Raw genomic sequence first — 27,588 nt, 5'->3', positions numbered from 1 at the left:
TGGGTAATTCTAAGGCACTGCATCTTGCACCACATGGTACCACACAAACAGAGCCTGTTCCAAGTCCTCTGTCACTCTTGGTTCTAGGGCAAGAAATTCTTCTCAGGTGCCAGCTGGCCCACGTGTGATTCGGCTGTGCTCCCTCCTCAAACAGATGGCTTTTAGTCTCCTGGTGTGGTAGGGGCCGTGCTAAGGCGTCCCTCAAAGGGATAGCTTTCAGTCTCTCGATGTGGTAGGGGCCGTGCTAAGGCGTGCCTCAAAGGGATGGCTTTTAGTCTCTGGGTGTGGTAGGGGCCGTGCTAAGCATGCCCATTTATCATCTTCAGTGGGGCTGTCTTAACACAGGCTAATCATTTAATGTGAAAAACAAACGTTTATGATTTTACAGTTAGTGACAGGAGACAATGGAATGTGTCGGTAAAACACAGGCTGGCAAGAAGAAAGATCTGCTTTACCCAATAAAGTGGTGCTGTCCACTCGATCAGCATCTGGAGGAGAAAGAAGAGCAGTCAGTGGAGCTGAAACGCCAAAGTTCGTCCTCCTCAGGCCACTCTGAGGCAGTGACTGGGAACAGGCTTCTGGGAAGCTCAGCCCGCGTGGGCTGTGGGCTCCTGCGCTACCGGTGCCCTTTCTTCTCCACCTCCCAGGCTTGGCGTGAGGACTCACTGAAGGAGCCAGGTGGCACAGAGAGCATGGTGCGGTGTCCGTGGTCACTAGCATTACTGTCACTATCAGTGGGCCTCCTCCTCCATCAGGAGTGGCACTCCATGAATTCGAGTACAAATATCCTTCATGACACAGTCACAGATTAAAACTCCCAATGACCTTGCAGTCTTCTGGCAGCTGGTTGAATCCACTTGGCTGCCACGACCTGGAAAGGGAGCTTTGGCATGACAGAAGCTGCTCAGCTCCTCCAGGAGCCCAAGCACATGCGGGCTGCCACTGGGTCCGGTACTCCAGGGAGTGTGGGGGTGGAAGGGGCAGCGGACAGGGGCAGAAATGAGGAAAGCTTGCTGCCTGCCTCTCTGCAGAGCCACGCATGTGGGCTGGTGCCAGGATGCACCAAATGGTATATTTTGCTCTGCAGTCAGGCTAGGATCCCAACCCCAGCTTCAAAATGTCTGGGCACTAACTGGGCACATTATGAGCCTGTGCCAGCTCAGCCTGTCTTGTCTATGAAATCATCTACCTACCAGCACTGCATGCTGCCACTAAAAACTAAGGTCAAGAATATGGAACTCCTAGTGGAGGGTAACACCTCGGCACGCATGAGCTCCCCTCTTCTGCCCTTAATAAGATGCTGTTGCCCTCATTACACTTTCATTCATGGAAATGGAACTTACTTTGGTCCATTTTGCTAATTAGCAATTCTGAAAGGAAACGATAGTGGTTAAAAAAACAACAAAAACCTTAGCTTCTGGATTATCTGTGCATTCTCCAGTCTCCAAGTTCATAGCTGGTCACATACACCTGCCTCTGTGGCTAACCTGGTTCCGGTGTGTGGTGAGTGCCTGGGCTTTCAGTTACAATTAAACAAGAGCCAGCACAGGCCTTTCCAAGCTTGCCATCATCAATGTTTTATGATGCCAAACTTGCAGCTGTCAATTCCCTTATGTCAAGATGACCAAGTTTAAGAATTTCTCAATTATTTTGGTCATTCCTGACAGACAAGCAATTTGTCAAAACAAGGGCCAAGGAGCATTACTTAAAAGAGGTGCTGCATTCAGAACAGGAAAAATATGTTACTTGAAAAAAGAAGTCAAGTCTTCATGAAATCATTTTGTGCTTCTGAAGTTCGAACTTTTCAACTGCAGTGACAGGACACAAACATGAGATATCTGCCTCTTTCCAGTGTTAAGTATCACAACTGATAAAGCTGGCCTGGTAGTTTCCTTTCTTGGTTAAGGAAACCTGAAACATGAATAAATGTGTCCAGGTACACATGTGTGCACAGCTGTCAACTTCAAAGTTACTTTACGTTTTATTTTTAGAGACAGGGTCTTGCTCCAATGCCCAGGCTGGAATGCAGTGGCCTGATCACAGCTTGCTGTAGCCTGGAACGCCTGGGCTCAAGCAATCCTCCCACCTGAGCCTCTCAAGTAGCTGGGATCACGGATGTGCACCACCACACCCAGCTAATTTTTTAAAAAATGTTTTTTTGTAGAGACCAGGTCTCCCTATGTTGCCCAGGCTGGTCTTAAACTCCTGAGCTCAAGCAATCCTCCTGCCCCAGCCTTCCAAAATGGTGGGATTACAGGCATGAGCCACCAAGCCCAGCCTGGTGTTAAAGTTTAGTTAGTTACAGACTTGTCACTAGGACACCAATCACTTCAATCTTCTAATTTTAAATTACAGAGGCAGTTTGAAAAAGTAATAACCGGAAGATTGGTGAATTTTATGGGTATGTGAATTACATCAAAAAGAGAGAGAAAGAACTAAAAGAGCCCTATGAGTTTTGTACATGAAAAGTGAAGACAGGCCAGGCACAGTGGCTCACACCTGTCATCCCAGCACTTTGGGAACCTGAAGCGGGTGGATCACCTGAGGTCAGGAGTTCGAGACCAGCCTGGCCAACATAGGGAAACACAGTCACTACTAAAAATACAAAATTAATCGGGCATGGTGGCACATGCCTGTAATCCCAGCTACTCGGAAGGCTGAGGCAGGAGAATCGCTTGAACCCAGGAGGCAGAGGTTGCGGTGAGCCAAGATCGTGCTATTTGCACTCCAGCCTGGGCAATAGAGCGAGACTCAGTCTCAAGGAAAAAAAAAAAAAAGTGAAGACAGAATCTATACCTGGGCTTCGCTGTCTGCAGATCTGAGTGGCAAGGTCTTGCACATATCCTGGAAAATAGTCAAAACAGTCCCCGTACGATACAACTTTGATTCCATGCAAAAGCATATCTGCCTGATGCTTAAAGAAATGGTCTTCATTCTCCTTCAGCACAAGCATGTAGTGCTCCAAATCCACTTTATTCGGCACAGAGTAAAGAAAGAGGGCCTGGAATATCTGATCACGAAGGGTCTCTCCACAGCCCACAAACAGAAAAGACTTGGTACGGTATAAGTTCTGGAGGACTTCCTGGAAAAAGCCAATGAAGAAATCAGGTGCTCATCTGAAAGACAGCAAGAGCTTACGACTAACCAAGTCACATGCATGTGCTTTTAAATCACTGCCCCCTGACAGGCTGTTCCCAGGGCCACACTGAGGAACATGGAAGGACAGGATCCTCTCCCAACATGGCACTCAGGTCACCGCATAGCAGCAGCCTGTGGCGGCAAAGACCAAAGCTGGGCTAAGCCTGCCTCTCCCCATCTGAGCTGGAGTAACTGGTCTTTGGCTGAGGTGGGTGGCAATGCGCACGCCCCTTGCAGCAAGGCCAATCCATCGCCCAACCCGCCCACTCGCCAGGGCAGTCACCCAATTCAAATTTTCTCAAATTAGGTACAACTTTAAATGACTAAAACAGAAAATGGGGACATTAGAATGTTTTCAGTTCAGAATTATGCACATGCAACACCCTAAAACTAATGTCTACCTCAATGGGTCATATGTGGGAATTCCTGCAGGGGCTGGGAGGGTAGTCAACAGGAGAGGGTTTTGCGAATGAGGGCAGGAGAGCTGGGGAGGGGATCAGTGACAGGGACTGAGAAGGTGGGATGGGCACAGGGAAAGCAGATTGTGTAGGGTCACTCAGGCAAGCAGGAGACTCTCACCAATTCAGCTAACCAAATATTTCAGAGAGACTCAATTTCAGCACAGGTATTTCTTATAACCAAGTAGTATTAATTAGGCAACTGAAAAGCATCTGCCCAATCACTCATCTTACTGACACCTGCCACAGCATGACACAGGCCCAGGCAGGAGCCCTGAGGAACAGAACACCTGGCTGTGTGCTCCTGGGGGAATCCACAAAGATATCAAGTTTCTCAGTGCTTAACAGAAGCATGCTGTCCACACTTCGCTGTGTCTAGGGCATCAAAAAAGGCCTCACAGCCAGGAGTGGGGGTGCACACCTGCAGTCCCAGGTACTTCGGAGACTAAGGTAGAAGGATCCTTGGGCCCAGGAGTTCAAGGCTGCAGTGAGCTTTGAGCATGCCACTGAACTTCAGCCTGGGCCACAGAGCAAGACCCTGTCTACTTAAGAAGAAAAAAAAAAGCCTCACAGAGAATGAAGTTTTATTTACTTTTATTTTTTTAGAAATGAGGTGTCACTCTGTTGCCCAGGCTGCAGTGCAGTGGTGCGATCCCAGCTCACTGCAGCCTCTCCCTCCTGGACTCCAGTGATCCTCCCACCTTGGCCTGCCAAAGCTCTGGGATTACAGGCATGAGCCACTATGCCAGGCCAAGAATGAAGTTTTAAAACTACAGGAAGGAGCTGGGCATGGTGGCTCATGCCTGTAATCTCAGCACTTTGGGAGGCCAAAGCGGGTGGATCACAAGGTCAGGAGTTCAAGACCAGCCTGAGCAACATGGTGAAACCCCGTATCTACTGAAAAATACAAAAATTAGCCAGGCGTGGTAACGCATGCCTATAATCCCAGCTACTCAGGAGGCTGAAGGAGGAGAATCACTTGAATCTGGGAGGTGGAGGCTGTAGTGAGCCCAGATCACACCACTGCACTCTAGCCTGGGCAACAGAGCAACACTCCAACTCAAAAAATAAATAAATAAATAAATTAATTAATTAAAAATAAAACTACAGGAAGGAGAGTAGAGCATTTCAGACCAGAAGATGTATGGACGAACAAAGAGAACTGGAGAACATTCTAGACTGCACAGGGCCCTGTATGTCATGCTGAGGAGTTTCACTGTATACCTGGGCAGGTGAGAACCACAGAATGGCTGGGGCTCTTGGAGAGGGTAAGGTCAGATCTATGCTTTCAAAGGAATCATAGATTCCTTCCTCCAACAAATGTTCACTGAGCATCTATTCAACATGGAGGCACCATGCAGGGCCCAGAGACACAGAGGAGAACAAGAGATGCGGCCCCTCCCTCAGCAACTGTGTGAAGGACCGACCTGAAGGACATGGTGGCCTGGAGCCTGGGATACCACTTTGACTGCAATCAAATGGCCAGGGGTCACCACAAATTCCCCAGAGGATGCACCAGTGCTAAATAGGACGGACCATACCATGACTTCCGGGTCCTGAGTGACATCTTTATATCCCGATGGATCCAACACCATCCCACAGGGGTCTGTGTAGAGGCCGTGAATGTGAAGAACGCCGTACTTGATATGTCCTCTCGCCCACTGAAGCACCTGTCAAAAACCAAGACGAAAAAAATCCTTAAACTATTACAAACAGATAGAAAATATTTAAATTTGATTCATAGTTTTTAAACCTATCTTGGAAAGAATCAGAGAGATCCTTCACTTTAACAATTACACCTTCAAAACCTAAGAGAAACTCGGCTGTGAGCACTAGTTATTCCCGCCCTATGACAGTACAACTACACCTTTAAAACATGAGAGAGAATCGGCTGTCAGCATCAGTCATGCTGGTCCCATGATAGCAAAAGAGCTTCTTCAGCTGGGCATGGTAGCTCATGCCCATCATCCCAGCTACTCAGGAGGCCAAGGCAGGAGCATCGCTTAAGCTCAGGATTTCGAGACCAGCCTGGGCAACAGCGTGAGACCCCCATCTCAGGGGGAAAAAAAAAGAACTTATTTAAAGACAGACAGTTACACAGAAAATATCTTTAACACCTGAGATTACAGCAAACTGTTAAAAGTGATTACTTTAGGTGCGTTATGGGGATTTTCACTTCTAAGTTATATATTTTAATTACTGCTATTTCTGTATTACTTCTAAACACCCAGAAAATATCTGTATCACAAATAAATATATCTCACACACACACTCATACACACACACATATATATGGAGAAAAGTATTTATCAAACGGCTAAGCACATTCCTTTCCGTTCAAGATACAGAACGCAGGACCTTATAAAGATGCCCAGCAGGTCAATGTCTAGACATCTTCACTCCGCGGCCCACACAGCAGCAGGCAGAACGGACACAAACACCAACAGCCCCACTGCCATCGCTGGGCATTGAGCCAGCTGGCAGTTCTGTTTATGCAACTGGCTGTTCATTTCCAGAGACACTGACCAGAGCAAGCCTCAGCAGTGGGGACGGTGTGGCTCACACACAGAGGGCAGGTGCCTACCCCATGGCACTGCTGGCAGGAGTGGATGCCCTGCCCGTATGTACACCGCACCGGGCAGAAGGGGATCAGGGGCTGCAGCTGAGCCCAGCCCTTACACTGACACTGAGAGATCATCTCTGTGTAATTCAGTTTCTTTGTCCAGAGCAGGGCCAGGGCCTTCTCTCACAAGACAGCCCAGACAACACAGGCAGCGGTGTTAGTTATGAATAACATAAGCAGATGCGCAAAGGTCCCAAGCATGTCACAAAAGAAATATCGACAGTCACAACGAAAGTATGCACAACCTTAATAAAAGAAATCAATGTTTAAATTTTTCACCTATCAAATGGACAAAGCGTATTTCATTTTGTTTTTTAATAACACCACGTGTTGGCAAGATACAGGAAATGGGTACTCCCATACACAGCCACTGGGAAGGTAACTGGTACTCTTTCTGGAAAACAATTTGGTAATTTACATCATCAGTCTTTAAAATATTCATACCTTTTGACCATAAAACTCTTCTAGGAATTGATCTTGAAAATAGAGGACATAAAAGTCTAAGGACTCTGTAGTGTTCTAACTGACAGAATTTGGACATCCATCTTACCCAGATTTCATGCTGAACTGTAATCCCCAGTGCTGGAGGCGTGGCCTGGAGGGAGGTGCTTGGATCATGGGGCTGGATCATCCCTTGGCTTAGTGCCATCTTCGTGATAGTGACTTCTTGAGAGATCTGATCATTTAAAGGTGTGTGCCACCTCCCTGCCGCCACCCGCTCTGTGGCCATGTGACATGCCTACTCCCACTTTGCCTTCTGCCACTGCTGGAAACTTCCTGAGGCCTCCCTGAAGCAGATGCTGCTATGCTTCCTATACAGTCTGTGGAACCGTGAGCCAATTAAAGCTCATTTCTTTATATATTACCCTGTCTCAGGTATTTTTTTTTCTTTTGTGAGACACAGTCTCACCCTGTTGCCCACGCTGGTGTGCAGTGATCTTGGCTCACTGCAATCTCCACCTCCCAGTTCAAGCGATTCTCCTGCCTCAGCCTCCCGAGTAGCTGGGATTACAGGCATGCACCACCACGCCCAGCTAATTTTTGTATTTTTAGTAAAGACAGGGTTTTGCCATGTTGGCCAGGCTGGCCTTGACCTCCTGGACTGTAAGAGATCCACCCACGTTAGCCTCACAAAGTGCTGGGATTACAGGCATGAGCAACCACGGCCGGCCTCAGGTATTTCTTATACAGTAGTATAAGAATGGCCTAAATTACACTATGAGCTACGATTGTGCCACTGCACTCCAGTCTAAGCAACACGGCAAGACCCCGTCTCTGAAAATAAAAAATAAAAGCGGAAATATGAAGTCCTCAGATGCACAGAACACTGCCCCATCATTGCCCAGCTGCCCTGGGGAGAGGCCAGCTCAGCCTTTTAAGTCCTAGCATCTTGTTTTCCTATGGAGCACAGTATTCCAGAGGCTGCCAGTGTGCCACCTTCCATTATTACTTTTTTTTTTTTTTTTTTTTTTTTTAGGATAAAGGGTCTCACTCTGTCACCCAGGCTGGCTGGAATACAATGGCATGATCATAGCTCATTTCAGCCTGGAACTCCTGGGCTCAAGCAATCCTCCCAACCTCGGCCTCCCCAGTAGCTAGGATTGCAGGCAGGCGCTGCCACACCTGGCTCCTTTATTACTAATTCACTGCTATAAAGTGAAAGCTGCTTCTAACCCACAGAGCTTCCACACACTCACAGCCCACCCGTGCCCCCAGCCCATACCTTAGTCTTGTCCTTCAAGTCCAGAGACTCCATGGGCTTGTTCTGTTGCTGGCCAAAGATCTCCAGCAGGTTGTCATAGTTGGTGGTCAGGACCATGGTGCCCCTCTCCATCAGGCTGAGGATCGACTGCAGCACCAGAGGGTTCTGGATGTGCTGCTCCAGGTTGTCAAACACCTCCATCAGGCAGTCCTGGAAGAAGCTGGGCTTGGTGTCGCCTGTGCGCTACCGAAAGGTGGAATCAGAGTTACAAAAACATCAGCCTCAACAACTACTCAGCAGGTAAGCAGGCCATGTTCTGGGTGCCAGAGACACAGCAGCTGGAAACAAAGAAAATGAGGCTTCACAGAATGCACTGAAACTCCAGACCAGGGGACAGGCAACGCACACATGTGTAGCACGCCACCAGTGACACTGCCATGGGAAAGCACAGCAGAAACAGGGGCAGGCGCTGTGGGGTGAGGGTGGACAGGACCAGGGCACCAGGGAAGCCTCTCTGAGAAGGGGAAGCCTGAGCAGAGGCCTGAGGAGGTGAGGGCTCCTGGAGAATGTTCTAAGCAGAGGGAAAAGCAAGGGTCACAGAACGGAGGTCATGGCTCAGGTATGCCCAAGGTCAGCCAGAGGCCACTGAGGCAGGAGAGGAGTGAGGGGAAGTGTCAGCAGCAGAACCTGATGACCTGGGCCTTGAAGACCACAGTAAAGACTCTGGCTTTCCCTGAGAGCTGCAGCGTCCAGTTTTCTCTTTCTCGGTGGTGTACGAAACTGTGTGTCTTGATGGCACCTTCAATGAGGCGGGAGGCAGCATTTCTTTTTTCTTTTTTTCTGATATAGGGTCATGCTTTGTCACTCAGGCTGGAGCACAGTGGTGCCAGGATAGTTCACTGCAGCCTCCAAGTCTTGGGCGCCAGCGAGCTTCCCACCTCAGCCTCCCAAGTAGCTAGGGCTACAGGTGCAACTACCACACCCAGCTCATTTTCTTTCCTTAAAAATTTATTTTTTAAGGCCGGGCGCGGTGGCTCAAGCCTGTAATCCCAGCACTTTGGGAGGCCGAGGCGGGTGGATCACGAGGTCAAGAGATCGAGACCATCCTGGTCAACATGGTGAAACCCCGTCTCTACTAATAATACAAAAAAAACTTAGCTGGGCACGGTGGCGCGTGCCTGTAATCCCAGCTACTCAGGAGGCTGAGGCAGGAGAATTGCCTGAACCCAGGAGGCGGAGGTTGCGGTGAGCCGAGATCGCGCCATTGCACTCCAGCCTGGGTATCAAGAGCGAAACTCCGTCTCAAAAAAAAAAAAAAAAAAAAAAATTTATTTTTTAATTTAATTTTTTGTTTTATATTATTTTATGTCATCTTATTATTTTATTTTTTTGAGACCATCTCACTCTGTCACCCAGGGTGGAGTGCAAGAAGTGGCACAGTCATGGCCCACTGCAGTCTTGATCTCCCAGGCTCAAGTGATTCTCCCACCTCAGCCTCCCAAGTAGCTGGGACTACAGGTGCACACCGTAACACCTAGCTAATTTTAAAAAAAGGTTTTTTTTGAGACAAAGTCTTGCTCTGTCGCCCAGGATGGAGTGTCATGGCATGATCTCAGCTCACTGTAACCTCCCCTCCTGGGTTCAAGCAATTCTCCTGCCTCAGCCTCCCAAGTTGCTGGGATTACAGGTGTGCACTACCACACCCGGCTAATTTTTGTATTTTTAGTAGAGACAGAGTTTCACCACATTGGCCAGGTTGCTCTCAAACTCCTGACCTCAGGTGATCCACCTGCCTCAGCCTCCCAAAGTACTGGGATTATAGGCATGAGCCACTGTACCCAGCCTAAAATTTAAAAATTTTTTTTTGGAGAGACAAGGTATTCCTACGTTGCCGCGGCTCATCTTGAACTCCTGCCCTCAAGTGATCTGCCCGCCTCGGCCTCCGGAAGTGCCGGGATTACAGACATGAGCCAGCACACCTGACCAGTAGTGTTGCAGATACTCTGAGAGAAGCAAGAGGGTCAGGACTCAGGCCTGGCCTCCAGAGGCAGCCCCAGTGGTCTCCAGTGGCCTCGACAGGAGCTGCCTCTAAGGGGCCCTGAGAGCTGAAACCTGGCTGGATGGCTTCAGGAGAAAAAGGAACTGGCGATAGCAGATGCAACAGCTGTGCCTCAGAGCTTTGCTGGGAGGGGACACAGAGGCAGGGTGGGGGTGGGCCCAGGGGGACATAGTGTCCCCTCTGCCCGGCTCCCAGCCTCACCATCACCCTCTGCCTTGGCACCTGGGCATCAAAATCCCTCCCCTCGCCCTCTGTGCCTGTTTGTGTCGCTCCGCCAGCACAACAGACCCAAGACTCAAGGGTTCCCACTCATCCCACAGCTCTTCCGACTCTCCCATACCCCAAAACCCTCCCCCGCTGCTCCCAGTGGGTCGTGTCTGCCATCAGCCAACTCCCACAGCTCCATTCTCTTCTGGGAGTGCTCACCTTCTCCCCTACCTGAGACCTGGCTCTAGGTGTCAATCTGCACTCCCTGCACCGATGAAGCTGGGGGCTTGGCTCCGGGCTCCCTGCAATCTCTCCAGCTGTGCTTCTGTCATCATTTGGGGTGACTCTCATGTCCACTTAGATGATCCTTCCTGGGATCATGGCCTCTAAATTCCTCCTACCACTCTCCTCCATGGTCCCGGCCCATCTCAGCCATCCACACATACAGCCACACCCCAGACCTCATCATTACCCAGAACGTGGATCCTTTCCAGAACCTCTGGCCCAGCCTCCCCTGCTGTCCAACCACTCCCTCCCAGCTCCCCACCTCTCTAGCACCTTGGTTCCCAGGGAAACTTCAAGCCCATTGAGGCCTGTGGGCTACCGACCCTATTACCACCAACCACAGTCACTCGCTGCCCTCTGTCCTGCCTTCCTCCATTAAGCAGCTTAGCGTCTGTAACGTCTGTACACCACCCTCTCCCCCAAATACTTTCAAGCCCCTCGCCTTTCTCTGGTATTGCTGGAATTCCTGATAAAACCAACCCTCGATACAGCTGTGTCGACTGGCCTCACTTCAACATTCCCTGATGGAGGTTTTCAAAAACAAGCAAAAGTGAACAGAAGAGGTTCACTTTTGAAACTCAAACACTCATTTTCAAGACAAATGATTCTCACTCTAGCCAGCCTCTTTCCACAAACAATTCTCACTCTAGCCAGCCTCTCTCCACATGAACAACAAGGGCCCTCCATGCTGCCCAGTGACCCCACTACCTTTCCTGGCCTCTCTTCAACTCCTCCCTTCTTCTTCCTGTGACAGGGGTCAGCAAATGTTGTCTATAAGGGCCAGAGAGTAAATATTTCAGGCCTTGTGGGCCATAAAGTCTCTGATGCAACGACTCACCTCTGCCTGGAGGCATGAAAGCAGCCACAGACTATACGGAAACAAACACAGGCCCAGGGCCGTACTTCTCCAACCCCTGGCCTCTGATGAGACTCATCCCTCAGTAGAACACCCACGTGTGGCAAAGTCACCTAACTAAAAACATTTCCCAAGCTCTGGCAAAGCTAGGTGCAGCCCTATGTGAAACTCTGGCAGATGAGACGAAACAGGAGTGGTGTGTGTGACTTCAGTGGCGGCCCTGAAGCCCCCAACTTCCCTCCCTCTCTGCACTTGCCCTCTTCCACGCACTCCCTGAGCAAGCACAGTATTTACAGCTGCCTGCAGAGCACCAGACGGAAGCTGCCAGCACAGAGGGGCCCTGCCCAACCACCATTTTCTCCCTGGGCTGCCCACGTGGGTCTCTAGGTGGGAATTATGAAAGTGCTCACATGAAGCCGCATGGTTTTGGGTATCCTTTCACAGCTAGCCTCAACTCTCCCACTCTCCTTGGTGATGAGTTCACCTTTTTTCCTGCTTTTTCCTCTATGTTCACACCTCCAACATCTCCTCCCGTCCTGACTCTCAGATGGTGACTGAGCCTCTTCAGTAAATACAAGAGTGGAAGACAATGACTGCGAAGAGCCTGGGCCACACCATCCAGCATCCCAGCCTCTCTGTCCACACGCCATGGCTGACCTGGGACCACAGTGACCTGCCGCATACCTCGCCCTGCACCAGACCCTTCAGCACCGGGCCTTGCTCAGGAACAGCTCCTACGTTACCAGCTGCTTCTCCTCTCAACTAGATCATCTCCACCGCAGACAAAGAAGCTAGAACCTCTCCCATCTTAAAATGTTTTAGGAAGCACTTGTCATCTGAAGAAATATGGCTGGCCTGCTTAAACCAAACATGCCTAAGGGCTATTCCTTCACTGAATATAAAATCACAAAGTTCACACCGAGTGCAGCTGACGACCTCCCTGAGACAGTCTCACACGGTCAGGCTCCATTTAACAGGAGCTGCTTCAGGAGCCCCACACTGCACTGTGCCTGGCATCCCTCAATTTTAAAAGATGACCCTCCGATGGACTCAAGGAGTTCTGGCTCAATAGCCCAACTCTGCTGAGCACTGAACACACAATAGGCCTGCAGGAGTTTATCATTAGGTTCACAGACTCATCCAGCCTGGTGCAGAGCCAAGTTGTTCCCAAGAAACCAGAGGTACTTGTCTGACACTTACAGGTGACATCTTCCGGATCAGATCATGGGCAACAACCAACAGGTCCCGATCCTTGGTCACTTTCCTCCGGAACTCGGCAATGTCCCCGGGGTGCAGCACCTCCAGCTGCTCTGCAGCCTCGATGACGGCCTCGATGCAGCTTCTCCACGAGCAAAGGGCAGGGATTCCTGGGGCCACGGCTGCGCTGACGCCAGTCCCGATAACCAAGAGCAGTTCCTGGGGCTGCTTCCGGATGAGGCTTTTTAAAAACTTTCTACTTGAAAACAAGGGAGGGAGAGAATGAAAGTCAAAGTGGAAACAATGCAGACACAAAGTGAGTTCAGGCAGGCCTTGCGCTGTGCGTGTATGCACATACACACACACACACTCCCCTCAACACTATGGGGACACCGCCTGTGTATCCTTCTTCATGTATTTATTTTACATGTTCTATCCTGATTCCTTAAAGGATGTGGGACAGCTATGTCTCATGCATCTTAAGTTGCCCAGTGTTAAGATCATGTTGAAGTGATATGTATTTGTGAACAAAAAGCTCAGCAATTTTCATTCCTTTGCAGCTGCACACAGCTTATGAAGACACATCATGATGACAAAATGACCCCTGCTTACAGTGACAGATAAGAAAGTGACTGGCAAAATGCTGGTTTTCTCCAATCCTAACCCATTCTACAGTAAGTGCCTCTTTCTTGCGCTTCACTTCACAACAAACACAGCCTGCTGTCCATCTGTAGTCAAAGAATTATTTCTTGGGAAGCACGACCCTTCCAGTTTGAGACATGATCCCTCTAATTACACGTTGCTGGGTTTGGAGACTGGACTATGGCCGCTTCCTTGGGCAGAAAACTGCCTTCTGGAATGTTTCCTACACTGAAGCAAAGGCTGGGAAATGGCCCTCGAGGTCCCCTCGTGCCCCAATGTTTTCATTTCACTTTTGCCTTTGCAGGTACTAAAAAACAGGTAAGCAGACTCACGACAGAGGCTAGATGAAGTCAATGAAGCTGCTGGAAGGTACGGTCGCCTTTAATTACCTGGATTTTTGTTCACTTCTATTTGTTGTCTTTTCCACTGAATCCATCTGTGAATTTTAAAGAGAAAAACTGGTCAGAAGTGACTTCTAATTCCTAGGTTAAAATTTTTATTCATCCCCTGGAAGAGAGTTAAGGCTAGAATTAAAATCAAAGGTCCTGGATCTTTATTTAAATTAGAATACCTGAAAAATGTCACACGCAAATGACATACATGCAAAACGTGTCCTAAACCACCATTCCTCATCTCATGTGACTCATCAGGCTAGTTAGACTCTGGCTGTTCTGCATGGGACAGCATAGAATGAAAACACACACACAGAAGCACAGATGGAGGAGGGGGCTCCGTGGGCGCCAAGCTGGGGGTTTTGAGGTCTCTTCCCACACTGCTCTAGAAGAACTTCCAGTGCACAGGAACACAAACGACTTATCACAGGAGCAAAACACAGCAAGTGGCACAACAAAGTGAAGTCAGAGGCAGTTTTTCACAGGAAGCCAAAGAGCACTCTGTGAGGTGCAGAGCACTGGGCTGGGGCATGGCCCTTCTCGGCACCAGCAGTAGCTCCAGTCACCAGTCCTCCCCTTGGCCATACTGAAATCCAGTCTAAAGAAGTCATCCAAGTAAAAAGCCAATTCTTACCTTACATAAAAATAGGAATCCCAAACCATCTAGGTCTCTATCACCAAGCTATCTCCAGATTCTTTAATTTTTCCAAAATCAGACCAGGTGTGGTGGTTCATGCTTGTAATCCCAGCATTTTGGGAGGCCAAGGCAGATTGCTTGAGCTCAGGTGTTCCAGACCAGCCTGGGCAATACAGCAAGATCCTGTCTCTATATATAAAAAAAAAAAAATTGCCGGGCATGGTGGTACATGCCTATAGTCCCAGCTACTATGAGGGCTGAGGTTGGAGGATTGCCTGAGCCTGGGAAGTTGTAATGAGCTGTGGCCATGCCATTCCACTCCACTCCAGCCTGGGCAACAGAGTGACTAGTTTCAAAAATAAAAAATAAAAATTTTCCAAAATCACATTTCCCCCCAATTCTAGAAATAATATCTACTGTAAGCAAGGAAAAATACAGAAAAATAAGGTTTTCCCTATAATCCTATGATCTCTGAGCAATAACTGTTAACATTTCTATATTCCTTCTACTCTCTTTTAAAAGTGTTTACACGGGAGGTTAAGGCAAGAGAATCACTTGAACCAGGAGGTGAAGGTTGCAATGAGATTGCACCATTGCACTCCAGCCCAGGCAACAGAGCAAGACTCTGTCTCAAATATATATAAATAAATAAACAAAAGAGTTGACGTAATTTGAGAACACAGTGCATATCCTACTTTTTCATGTATTAAAATACATTTCCTTGTTATTAAAAACTATTCATAAATGTAAGTATAATGTACACATATGAATTCTCTTACTGATCATTTCTGTTGCAGAATGTTAGTATAACACTCTGACGACTGGCTTGGTGCACAAAGCCTGTATATTGTGAAATTACTTATTTAGGAGAGATTTCTGAGAAGAACTGCTAAGTTAAAGAGTATGAACACTGTAAAATATCTTAGCACATACCACCAAACAGCTTTCCAAAAAAGCGGTCACCAGAATGCGTCAGTGCTTGCTTTGCCACATCCACACCAGCACTGGCTGAAAATCACTTTGGCAGAGTACGGTGGCTCACATCTGTAATCCCAGCACTCTGGGAGGCTGAGGTGGGAAGTTCGAGACCAGCCTGGGCAACATGGCGAAACCCCATCTCTACACAAAATATAAAAATTAGGCAGGCATGGTGGTGCTCACCTGCAATCCCAGCTACTTGGGAGGCTGAGTGGGGAAAAATCACCTAAGCCTGGGAAGTTGAAGCTGCAGTGAGCCACGATCATGCCACTGAACTCCAGCCTGGATCAGAGTAAGACCCTCTCTTAAAAAAAAAAAAAAAAAAAAAACGAAAGAGAGAGACAGACAGACAAAAAGAAAAATTACTTTTTTGAGATGGGAGTCTTGGTCTGTCACCAAGCTGGAGTACAGAGGTGCAATCTCAGCTCACTGCAACCTCTGCCTCCCAAGTTCTAGCAATTCTCCTGCCTCAGCCTCTCTAGTAGCTGAGACTACAGGCATGTGCCACCACACCCGGTTAATTTTTGTATTTTTAGTAGAGACCAGGTTTCACCATGTTGACCAGGATGGTCTTGATCTCCTGACCTTATGATCCACCCACCTCAGCCTCCCAAAGTGCTGGGATTACAGGCGTTAGCCACCTCGTGCAGCTGAAAAATTACTTTTTCACATGTGTAATCTTCACACACACACACACACACACACACACACACACAACCTGCCATTAGAATCAGGTTATCAAAAGTTATTTTCCAGGGTAAGGAAACAAGGCTTAATCAGTCCATAAACATCATTAGATTGCAGAGCTAAAAGGGATCCCACTTATCCCCTGAAAATGTACACAACTAAGTACATGCATACATTTTCCCCAGGGAGAGTTCATGGCTTCCATCAAGGTGTCTACGACCTTCTCCCAAATGCTAAGAAACCACAGTCCACAGCCAAAGCAAACCAGCCTCACAGGTGTCTGTAACTCGCCCCAGGTAAAGGCTGGCAGAAGGCGGGCTGGTGTTTGGCCCTAATGCTGATCCTCCTTCACACTGAGGAGTTAACATCAGAGTCATCAAACAGCAAATTGTTTTTGTTTTTAATCTACTAGATACTTTCTAAGGAAAGTAACAAATGTTGAAGTTCTCCACTATATAATATAATCCCTCCACCACAAATTAATAACATAAGCAACTCTGGACCCCAGCCCTGAGATTTCAATGACTGACTTAACTATTCACCAACCCTCAGTTTTACCAACTATAAAACATGGATTCTTGCTAATGGGCCGAGTTTCGAAAGCTCAGGACTCTCATATGCAAGTGCTCTGGAAGTTGGAACCGTCAAGTCAAATAGCTCATGCTCTGGCCTGTGGACGAGGCTGCCCCTACACGTCTACTCCTGGCCTCCTGCTGCAGGGCAAGACTCAGAAGCCACTCCTGTTCAATCCTATTTGGAAGGTGACGATAAGAGGGCTCATCAGCTGACTAATCCAAGTGCCCCCTACTCCTGCCCCCCAAAATAATCCACATCACTTCCAGCTACTCCTCCCCGCCTATGAGAAGGGCTTGGCTCAGCCTTCTGTACACAACATTTTAGAATATTTCTAAATATTCCAGTGACCCCAAAAAACCACATGCCCAAAACTGTGACCATAGTAAAGAACTTGAAAAATCAACCTCTAGTTCATTCAATTCCTGTTCAACTGCTTTTGATTCTCCATATATACATGGTTATGGTTAGAAATTCAAACCCTAAATATTGCATTTACACATCTTCAAAAACAGTATGAACAAATTAAACTTTTGTAGGCTACATTTAACTCTAAAATTAAGTGATTTCAAAGTTTCCCGAAAGATCAAGATATCCTTATCCACAACACTTATGTAACAGGCCACAGCTTGCACTCCAGGGTGGTTTGTGGCTGGCTTAAGTGCTCAAAACCTCTTTCTTAGCCTTAACTGCAGCTCTGGTGTGGCTCCTTTACAGTATTTCAAACAGAACCACACAGAGTCCAACCTCAACAGGCAGATGGGCCTCTAGACTTTAATACTCATGCATACCTTTAAGGATCAAAGGAGCCAACATGGAACGTACCCAGTTACATAAAAACTCAACACAGTAACTCTGCAACCTGAGCTGCACAGTTGCCCATATTTAGACATTTACAGTTCATTATCACACTACATGTTTAAAGGCATTACCTCATTTCCTGTTTTACAGCAGCACAAACATCAGAGTCAAATCTCACAATAACCTAGAAATTACCTAGAAGTTGAAATTACCCTAAATCTCCCCCTTTTTAAACCAAGGTCCCAGTAGGTTGGTGATCTCCAAAGCACTCAGCACCAGGTCCTAGAAGTTTCAGCAGGACAGCAAGCTCCATCTTTCTGTTCCCATCCAAACACCGTCTAAGCCAATCAGATCCCAGATGACAGTAACAAAACCCTTCGGAGGCCTTTCAGACACTGTATCTCGTGGTTTCCTCGGTGACTATGTCGTCACCACAGTTTGCAGGCCCAGAGCCAAGTCATCATAGCAACCCTTTCTTTTTTCAAGGACTTATCAGCATTTCTGAAAGCAAAATCTGGCCCCAGCAGAGATTCTTATAAGCAGTTCCTGTCTTTTTTAGTCCAAAGCCAAAGTCTTACCAGGATGCTGTCTGCTTAGAACTTGAGATCACAAGCATTTTATAAACTAGCAGAGTAGCTGCAGACTGCCTTATTCTTCAACCTCTGGCACCCAGCACTACAAAACGTTCATCAAACTGAGTTCAACGCAGAATATAAGCTACCAAAATTGAACTTGTTATTTACAGGTAGAAAACAAAGTAACTCATAAGCCTACTGTGGTAGGATGTTAACTGCCCCGCCCCTCTCATGCCTGCTGGCAGCCACACCCTTCTACAGTCCCTCGTAGACTCCAGGCTTAGCCATGTGACTTTTTGGCCACTGGGATATCACAGCAAATGGGATAACGGGAAGCAAGTCCCAGTCTGACAAGCTCTTTACCACAGAGCCTGTCCCGGGGGAACTCTGCCCTGCAGAGCTCTGGCCTGCCACCGGGTGGGCAGCCAATGTACCATCCGCTAACACAAGAACAAGGCTGCCTCAGGCCACAACTGCGTGAGTGACCCCAGCGAGCCTTGCAGAAGACCGGCTGGGCCGGGCCCTGGCCCTGGCACTGAGGCGCTGAGTTAGCAAACAGGCTGTGGCTGTCTAAAACCCTCATGGGACAAGCAGCAGCCCAGGGTGCCAAGGAAAACAGAGCAGACAAATGAACGAACATCCACAAGGCTCTGATGGCAGAGGGGAATTTGTGTCAAGAACTGCAATTATTGAAAGTGGCATAACAAAAAGAGCTTAAATTACTCACTTTCCGTTACAAGCTATGCTTTCACTTAACAAGCATAAACCATCAACTGGAAGTGTCGAGATTGTGGGATCCTCAAAAGTATCCTTTAAAAAACCTCTTCTTTCTTTTTTTGAGAAAGAGTTTCACTCTTGTTGCCCAGGCTAGACTGCAATGGCGGGATCTTGGCTCACTGCAACCTCCAGGTTCAAGCAATTCTTCTGCCTCAGTCTTCCAAGTAGCTGGGATTACAGGCACATGCCACCACCCCGGGATAGTTTTGTATTTTTTTTTTTTAGTAGAGACGGGTTTCATCGTGTTGTTCAGGCTGGTCCCAAACTCCTAACCTCAAGTGATCCACCTGACTCAGCCTCCCAAAGTGCTGGGATTACAGGTGTGAGCCACTGCGCCTGACCCTCTTAATTTCTCTCTGTAAATAGACTATCATATGGGCTTTGAGCAGTTTCAAAAAGCAGGGAGATAAGAGCGTCCAAGCTGCATCTGATTACAATGAAGCAAGAGGGATCAGAGTAGACATATGCTCAAAATATATCCATCTCACACAGGAGTGAGTGGTATCACATTTATTCAGCAGTTTCCAAATGCTGACCTTTAACTCACCAGTAGTCAGTCCACACAGTGATAATAAAACGACCCAGAATTTGCAAAGAAAGTCAGACAAGGTCACTGTGACAACAAATGAGTGGATTTATGTTGAGGCCTTGGAGCAAAGCCCAGCAACACAGGACTATTAGCACCAATATTACTACTGCCACCGTTACCAAAGCACCTCACACTAAGAAACCATTTTTAAATGTGCTACTGACAGGAGACAGGAGACCTGGAAACACTAAATGTGATCCGTGTACCCAGGGTGGATCTTTAGGACCGGAATGTCTGTAAAGGAGTCCGGAATCTATCAACGGCGTTCTGACTACACCAAGGCAGGTCTGGAAGACGGGAGCCTTCAAGCAAGCCCTTCTCAGCATGGCCCACAGCAAATGGCAGATGAGAGCATGTTACAGAAGCTCCGTGGCCAGACCCTGCTCATTAACATCCTCCTCTCCCCTCATTCTCATACAGGTCCCAAAAATGTCCTATCTCACAGCAACCAGGTTTCCCAGGTAGGCTGGAGAGAGGAGGAAGAGTGTGGCAGCAGAAATCACAGAGCAAGGCTGGGCGCTGTGGCTCACACCTGTAATCCCAGCACTTTGGGAGGCCGAGGCCGGCGGATCACCTGAGATCAGGAGTTTGAGACCAGCTTGGTCAACAGGGTGAAACCGTGTCTCTAATAAAAATACAAAAATTAACCAGGTGTAGTGGTATGCACCTATAATCCCAGCTACTCAGGAGGCTGAGGCAGGAGAATGGCTTGAACCCCTGAGGTGGAGGTTGCAGTGAGCTGAGATTGTGCCACTGCACTCCAGCCTGGGCAACAAGAGTGAAACTCCATCTCAAAAAGAAAAAAAAAAAATTACTAAGAGTCAGTCTTCAAGCACATCTGGCAGTTGTATTTCTAACCACAGATGAATCATCTGCAATATAGCTGATAGGTTTCTGGCGAGTTTGATTACCATGACTAGGTTCACCTGAACTGGAAACAAGGCGCAAAGGAGAGGCTTAGCCTTGAAACCACAACTCCATCCGAAGCAGCACTAGGAAGAAGGTGGAGAAAACACAGGATCTGGAGACAAGGAAATGCCACCCTTTCCCCAGCCAGGAGACCTCTCTAAGCCTCAGTTTCCCCATCTGCCAACACGCATATCACTGACTGGACTGCTGCAAAGACTTTCAAGTGCGATGAATGTCTGAAGGGTACTTCATAAAGTATACAATTTTCTGTTACTCTAGACTGCCTACATCAGCACCACTTTTCCAAGGCAGTCACCACAACTACATTTCAATGTAACCGTGGTTCTGGTCAAACTTAAATTTCAGCCATTACTAATAATAAGGGATCTTCAGGATGAATTTTCCTCAATTTACAGAAAATATGAGCCCTTCATTTGAATGCACTACACTTAACCAATCACTTTTTATTCAGTTGAACTTATAATGGGAAAAATGCCTTATTTTGTAATGATGGAAATAAATTAATTGGATTCCTGAAACCAGTCCCTCCAAACAGAGCTTCTTGGACATATACACCCAAACCAGGAAAACAGCAAAATCCGGCTGGGCGTGGTGGCTCACGCCTGTAATCCAAGCACTTTGGAGGCCAAGGCGGGAGGATCGGAGTTCAAGACTAGCCTGACCCACTTGGTGAAACCCCGTCTTTTAAAAAAAGAAAAAAAAAAACAGCAAAACCCACCACTAGGAAAATAATTTAACTCAAATTTAATTTAGTCACAAATTAATTCAAAGAGCAACATTAATTACTGCCACTTTTTCAGCCCTGAATAGAGATTCAAGGGAAAATGCTAAGGATTTTACACACACTATCTCAGTTAACCCTCTCCATAACCCTATGAGGTGGCTACTATTACCCATAACCTGGCCAAGGCCAACACTGAGCCCTTCTAACAGGCCTTCTAACAGGCCAGCCCATGTTATGTATTATATATTCCTGTGCCTTGCCTCCTAACATCACTACAGCTTGAAATGGCAAACAAATATACATGATATTTTACTGGGAACTCTGCCATACATTAAAACATTCAACCTTTTACATAGTGTGTCTACCAGATGTAACACATTAACTCAAATAAACGTGTTACTTTATGACAACGTGTTACTTAAAACACGCCAAGACAGAGGCCAGGGGCTTGTGGATCCACCCACATTTACCCCACCTCGAGAAGATACCAGAAAGTAAACCTCCGGTAAAATTACAATGACAGAATTTCAGAGCAGGCGGGATCTTAAAGGTTACATGAAACCAAATGCCCTAATTTTTCAAAAGTGAAAATTGAGACTGAGAGCCAGTGACTTTGTCAACTTTCCCTAAGCAGCTGGGAACAAGCTATAAAGTAATTCCTGGCTTGTGGCCCATACTCTTCCCACTGCCCTGGGCACTGCCTGGTCCACTGTGACCTCAAAACTTTAAGGCACTCATTTCTACCTCTTTACCACCAAATCATTACAAATAAAGCACACAGTTTTGTTTTCCACAGCTTCTCCTTCCCCAGGAATGTTGAAAAGAAGAGTTGCCATTAGGCAAACAGAAGAGGTGGCAGAGCAGCCCCAGACAAAAAGACCAGTCCTGGCCAGTGCTTATGACTCAACTGTCCCGGTTAGCTTGGCAGAGGGTGGGAACAGATAAGGAGGGCCACATGGAGGAACAATGCTGCCACTCAAGAGGACAGCATTTTCCTGGCAAGAAGACGCTGCCGGCTCCTTGCGGGAAGGAAGTAGGACATAGGAGAAAGAGCCTGGCCAATTAAGTACTGGCTGAACTATTACTACCTGGGCAAGGACTCACTCCTGAGCCTATTTACTTTTCCTACCAAGAACAGACTATCTTGCCAGGCATGGTGGCTCACGCCTATAATCCCAGTACTTCGGGAGGCCAAGGTGGGCGGATCACCTGAGGTCGGGAGTTCAAGACCAGCCTGATCAACATGGAGAAACCTCATCTGTACTAAAAATACAAAAAAAAAAAAAAAAAAAAATTAGTCAGGTGTGGTGGTGCATGCCTGTAATCCTGGCTACTTAGGAGGCTGGGGCAGGAGAATCGCTTGAACCCGGGAGGCAGAGGTGTGGTGAGCCGAGATCGAGCCATTGCCCTCCAGCCCAGGCAAGAAGATCGAAACTCCGTTTCAAAACAAAAACAAAAAAAACCCGTCACAACGTGTCTGACACTGAAAGCCACCTGCTTCCAGTTCCAGCCCTTTTAGTCCTCTAGTCCCATATTGTCACCACAGGGAAATTTCTGACACATCTGAACATGTCTCCCCTCCAACAGCCTGCCATTTTGTGAATTGTGAAGTATTTAACTTGGTCTTCAATCCTGTTTCCCATCTTACTATTCCTAAAATCCTTGGAATCTCCAAAGCGCTGTCATTTTGTATGCTAATGAGCTGACTGGGGCAGATAGACCCTGAGTAGCTTCAGGAGAGGGCTTATCACCAGGATGACCAAGGCAGGTTTAGATCCTTGGGACTTTCAGCCCCACCCCCTAACCTGGGGAAGAGGAGGCTAAAGATTAAGTTGATCACCAATGGTTTCATTAAGCATGCCTACATAAGGAAGTCTCCATAAAAGGCCCCAAAGGGCTGGGTTCTGAGAGCTTCCTGAGAACTAAATACAAACTTGTGGAGGTTTTTGAGGATGGCGCCCGGGGGAGGGCATGGAAGCCCTGCACAGCTTCCCCGATGCCTCGCCCTATGCATCTTTTCATCTGTATCCTTTGCAGTATCTTTTATGACAAGCCAGCAAATGTGAGCATTTCCCTGAGTTTTGTGACCTGTCCTATAGTAATTTTTTTTTTTTTGAGACAGTCTTGCTGTATCCCAGGCTGGAGCGCAATGGTGCGATCGCAGCTCACTGCAACCTCATCCTCCGGAGTTCAAGCCATTCTTGCACCTCAGCCTCCCGAGTAGCTGGGATTACAGGTGTGCACCACCACACCCAACCAATTATTTTGTATTTTTAGTAGAGATGGGGTTCTGCCATGTTGGCCAGGCTGATCTCGAACTCCTGACCTCAGGTGATCCACCCACCGCGGCCTTCCAAAGTGCTAGAATTATAGGCGTAAGCCACTGAACTCAGCAAGTTAATCAAACCTAAGGAAGGGTAATGGGAACCCCAAATTGAAGCTGGTGGATCAGAAGTTCTGGAAGCCCAGACTTGGACTGGTGTCCTTTGTCCGAAGGGGTAGAGGCAGTCTTGGGGGACTGAGCCCTCAACTTGTGGGATCTGATGCTATCTCCAGGTAGACAGTGTCAGAACTAAATTGAAGATACCCAGTTGGTGTCTGTTGCACAACTGACTGCCTGCTTGGTGAGAAACCTCTCCTCATATTGGTCACAGAAGACATCTCTGTTGATTGTGGTTGAGAGAATAGAAAAAGTATGTTGGGTGTTTTCCCACACATGGGTTCTCTTCAGGACCCCTAGCCCAGCATGGTCCTGGCCCACTTCTGAGACTCTGCCTCTCCTCACCCTGGCCCACTGTGTCCTGTGTGCCTCTCCTGTGTGGTCATTAGGCTATAGTGATGCACAGACACCCAGTCACCCTGAAGCACTGTAGCAACCACAGGCCTTATGGTAACAGGACAGAAACCTCACTTCAAATGTTCAGTCCCCAGGCTCAGACAGGAAAGAGCGGGAACCAGGCTTCTGGGCCTGGGCTTTCAGAAACTTAGCCCCGTTCTAGGAAGTCACAGTCCCCACAACCACCGCCTTGGTCCAGGTCACCCCCATCTCTCACAGGGTCTTGCTTCTTCCAAAAAAAGTCTCCCCACCACAGCCATATGGATTGTTCAAAAACACATCAACTGCTGCCTCTTTCCTCCTGAAGCCCTTCAATGCCCTCTCACTCCCTTAAAGTACCAAGCCCTCCATTCGGCTTACACTGGGCATGCTTTAATCCTGACTGGCTCTCAGAATCACATCCTCTTTCTTGTCACTCCCACCTCAAACCCAGCAATCTGCAAAAGTCTCAGCTTCTCCCATTCCGAGTCTCTACGGAGACACTTCCCTCACTTCTCCCCCTGCCCACCTCCCGCCTTCCTTCAGCTCAGCTGGGTCACTTCTCAGGGCAATGGCAAGTGCAGTCGTTCAATAAAGGGTCAAGGGCATGGTGGGCCTGGGGGAGTCAAGCCGAGTTCTCCACAGTTAGCACTCCCTCCTCCACCACCTTCATTAGGTGCGCTCCAGCCACACCTCCCGCCTTCCAACACTGGGTGCGTGGCAGCCTCTCTGCCTTTTCACGTACTGGCTGTCCCCTGGAAGTTTGCCTGGAATGACCCTGGCAAACTTCTCAACCTTCAAGAATCAGCTCACCTGTTACTTAGCACCTCCTCCCCCGACTACTAAGAAGCCCTCTTATGACCAATCCCTTCCCCAGAATCCCACCCTTTCTTAGATGGGTTCCCGTCCAGCGCGGCGACGGCTTCCTCCTCCAGGTTAAAACGACCTACTTGGCCGGGCGCGGTGGCTCACGCCTATAATGCCAGCACTTTGGGAGGCCGAGGCAGGTGGATCACGAGGTCAAGAGATCGAGACCATCCTGGTCAACATGGTGAAACCCTGTCTCTACTAAAAATACAAAAATTAGCTGGGCATGGTGGCGCGCACCTGTAGTCCCAGCTACTTGGGAGGCTGAGGCAGGAGAATTGCTTGAACCCAGGAGACGGAGGTTGCAGTGAGCCGAGATCGCGCCATTGCACTCCAGCCTGGGTAACAAGAGTGAAACTCCATCTCAAAAAATAAAAATAAATAAAAATAAAACGACCTACTTTCCTTATGCCCCAGTTCCCTAGGTCCTGACAGCATGGACTGTGTCATCTCCAGTGTCAATTCCTGGAGCCTATCAGGCATTCAAAAAAAAGTTAGTTCCTTGAATGAAAAAATTAAGAGGAGGAGACAAGCTAAAAGCGTCCCCATGTGCCCTAACTCGCTCCTTCCTCAGTGTTCTCTGTCCTGTGGGGCCATCTGAGTCTCAGCAGAGCATTAAGTTCAACCTGGCCCCGCACATGCAGGCGCAGGGACCACAGCCCACGTCTGTAGGAGATCGCCGTCCGGCACGCTGTTACCGCCTTAAGTTATCACCGGCCCTGGGAACACTTCCACCCACGCCCCGCAGATCCAGGGACCCCAAGTTGGAGAAACCCAGCGCTGAGATCAGTGGGAGAGGGAGCCTCAGGGTGGGCGGCACGGCAGCTCGGGGACTCACGGGGCTCAGGACACTGGAACTCACGGCTCCCCCCAGGAAGGTAGGGGACCAGGGGATTTCAAAGGCGGCCGCCGGAGGCAGGTCCCAAGGGAACCTCGAGAGTTTCCGGAACCAACGGTTCTCAGGGCCCATCAGCGGCCAAGGCTCTCAGAGGGGTCTCGGAGTCCAGAGGAAATCTTGGGAGTTTCGAGGTTCGCGGGCCTAGAGGGGCCGGGCGGATCCTGAGGGGATCTCGAGGGCAGGGGCTCCAGCGGGGAGCTGAGAGGAGATACTGGGGTGGTCCTGGAGCCGGGGCGGATTCTGAGGGTCTCGGAGTCCCCAAGGGCTCCGGATGCAGAGGCCGCGGCCCGCCCCGCCCCCTCACCTGCGGCGCCTCCGAGACGCTGGTCCCAGCCCGCGCTCCCGCCTCTCCTCCTCCAGCTCCACTGCGGGTGACTACACCTCCGGGGTCTCTCGGCCGCGCGCCCCTCACGCTGGGCGGGGCAGGGGGACGGTCCTCGTGGGGGACTGCGCGCGCACGCGGGCTGGAAGCGAGAGCCAGAGCCTGAGTCGGAGTCGGATCGGACGCTGCGCCGCCTCCAGGCACCCCTCCGCGTTAGCCGGCAGCGGCGCCGCCTCAAAGCCTTCCCCCGCGCGCCCTCCCCCGCCGCGTGAATGTTCCGTTCCGAAACCAATGGCCCGACGGCGCCCAGAAGCCCCGCCCCTCCGTCAGAGCAATTGGCCACGCCCACCTGAAAGGCCACGCGCCCCTCCTTCCCCCCCCCCACGGAGCCTCCGGCGCAGGCGCAGTCGCGTGTTCGGGAAGCGCTAGGGCGCGGAGTAGGCGTCACAGCCTCACCTGGACGGTCGAGCGGCGCGTCCAGTTTCCTCATCTGTAGAATGGGGGCGGGAGCACATTTGCAGGGACGTGGTGAGCGTCAAGTGTTATCGGAAGCGCTCCTCTGCAGCTGCGTCCTACACCACACTCAGGCACAGCTTCTGTCCCCAGCCCGAGGCGGGCCTAGACCTGGGGCTGGTTTTAGTCCCCCAACAGACTCCTGCCCGTTTAAATTGGCCAGTACCCTCCCCAGCCCTACCTTATTTATTTTCCGAGTGCTTGTCATTCTCCGAAATTAGGTGCGCTTGTGACTGGCTCCCCCTTCCCGTGAGATCAGGTACCTAGTGCGTCTTGTCCACTGGGGGGTCCCCAGAAGCCAGCACGGAGCTGGGCACAGCATGGCAGCCCACAGATTCGTGCATGTCCCCGCCTCTTCTCCTCCTCCTCCGTGCCTTCCTCATGCTCGTCCCTCATCAAGAAATACTCTTCCCCGAGGCTGAGAATGGGGCCAGCTGCGGTTGGATCCGGCGAGGCCCGCTGACTCCTCGCGCATGCCTGTCCCAGGTTCCGCTTCAGTCAAGCCAGTGTGATCCTAGAACCCTCCCCGCGGGTGTTGCGAGGACTAAGTGAGATAGTGCGTGGGTAGGCTCGGCACGGGCCCCCTAACGATTTTACAACTCCTCCTTTGTCTGCCACTGAAGTCTTTCCCTTACCTAAACAGGACCGAATCCAACACCAGCCACTTCCTCTTCCCAGCCTGCCCTGCCCAAGCTGGAGTCAATTATTACTTCGTCTCTTCTCAGCACCTTTTTTCCTGCCTGATTTTAAAGTTGACTGTTAATACCTCCCCCCACCCCAGCTCATAAGGAAGCTCTCATTTTGTGACAGAAGCTAGTGTTGTCTTAGCCTGTGAAATTTGGGGGTGCCCAGAGCCGAGAAAACTGGGGGACAGTGTCTCTGGGATGAAGAGGGCAGGCCCTGGGCTTAGTATATGGGATCAGGCACCCCCTGAGCACTTTGCATTCGTTCCTTCTGTCGTTCTTAGAACAACTCTATTAGGAGGGCGTCTTCATTGTTATCCCAATTTAACAGAAAGCGAAGCTCAGGCTCAAGAGGTTGTGTAGATTCAAGCCTCAGCCGACACCTAATCACCACTGAATACAGCTCCCCAACCCCTGGAGGTGGGATTGAAATCCAAAAAAAAGGCCGGGTGCGGCCGCTTACACCTGTAATCTCAGCACTTTGGAGGCCAAGGCGGGTGGATCATTTGAGGTCAGGAGTTCCAGGCCAGCCTGGGCAACATGGCAAAACCCCATCTCTGCTAAAAATACAAAAATTAGTTGGGCGTGGTGGCAGGTGCCTATAATCCTAGCTACTCAGGAGGCTGAGGCAGAAGCATCACTTGAACCTGGGAGGCAGAG

The 27,588-nt window shown here is 49.2% G+C and overlaps 1 protein-coding gene across 7 annotated transcripts in view; it reads right to left on the bottom strand.

Annotated features, from left to right (window-relative positions):
• The window catches only part of FAM118A (family with sequence similarity 118 member A), a 32,188-nt gene extending 6,397 nt beyond the window's left edge, over positions 1-25,791 (bottom strand). Inside the window, exons 1-7 of one of the 7 annotated variants that reach the window (XM_064368209.1) lie at positions 25,715-25,791; positions 13,557-13,603; positions 12,529-12,784; positions 7,943-8,164; positions 5,138-5,266; positions 2,797-3,082; positions 456-488 (exon numbers count right to left, since the gene is read on the bottom strand). In XM_064368209.1, the coding sequence (XP_064224279.1) occupies positions 456-488; positions 2,797-3,082; positions 5,138-5,266; positions 7,943-8,164; positions 12,529-12,784; positions 13,557-13,603 (973 nt within the window). In that variant the 5' untranslated portion in view covers positions 25,715-25,791. Of the gene's footprint in view, positions 1-455; positions 489-2,796; positions 3,083-5,137; positions 5,267-7,942; positions 8,165-12,528; positions 12,785-13,556; positions 13,604-17,366; positions 17,776-17,813; positions 17,993-25,714 lie in introns of those variants that run through there. The other 6 variants (XM_064368211.1, XM_064368210.1, XM_064368208.1 and 3 more) reach the window with 6 other exon arrangements.
• Positions 25,792-27,588: the final 1,797 nt, after the last annotated feature.

The sequence above is a fragment of the Aotus nancymaae genome, unplaced genomic scaffold (assembly GCF_030222135.1).
Source record: "Aotus nancymaae isolate 86718 unplaced genomic scaffold, 86718_ANA_hifiasm-v0.15.2.pri h1tg000076l, whole genome shotgun sequence".
Lineage (NCBI taxonomy): Eukaryota > Metazoa > Chordata > Mammalia > Primates > Aotidae > Aotus > Aotus nancymaae.
This window is presented reverse-complemented; position numbering and strand designations above follow the sequence as displayed.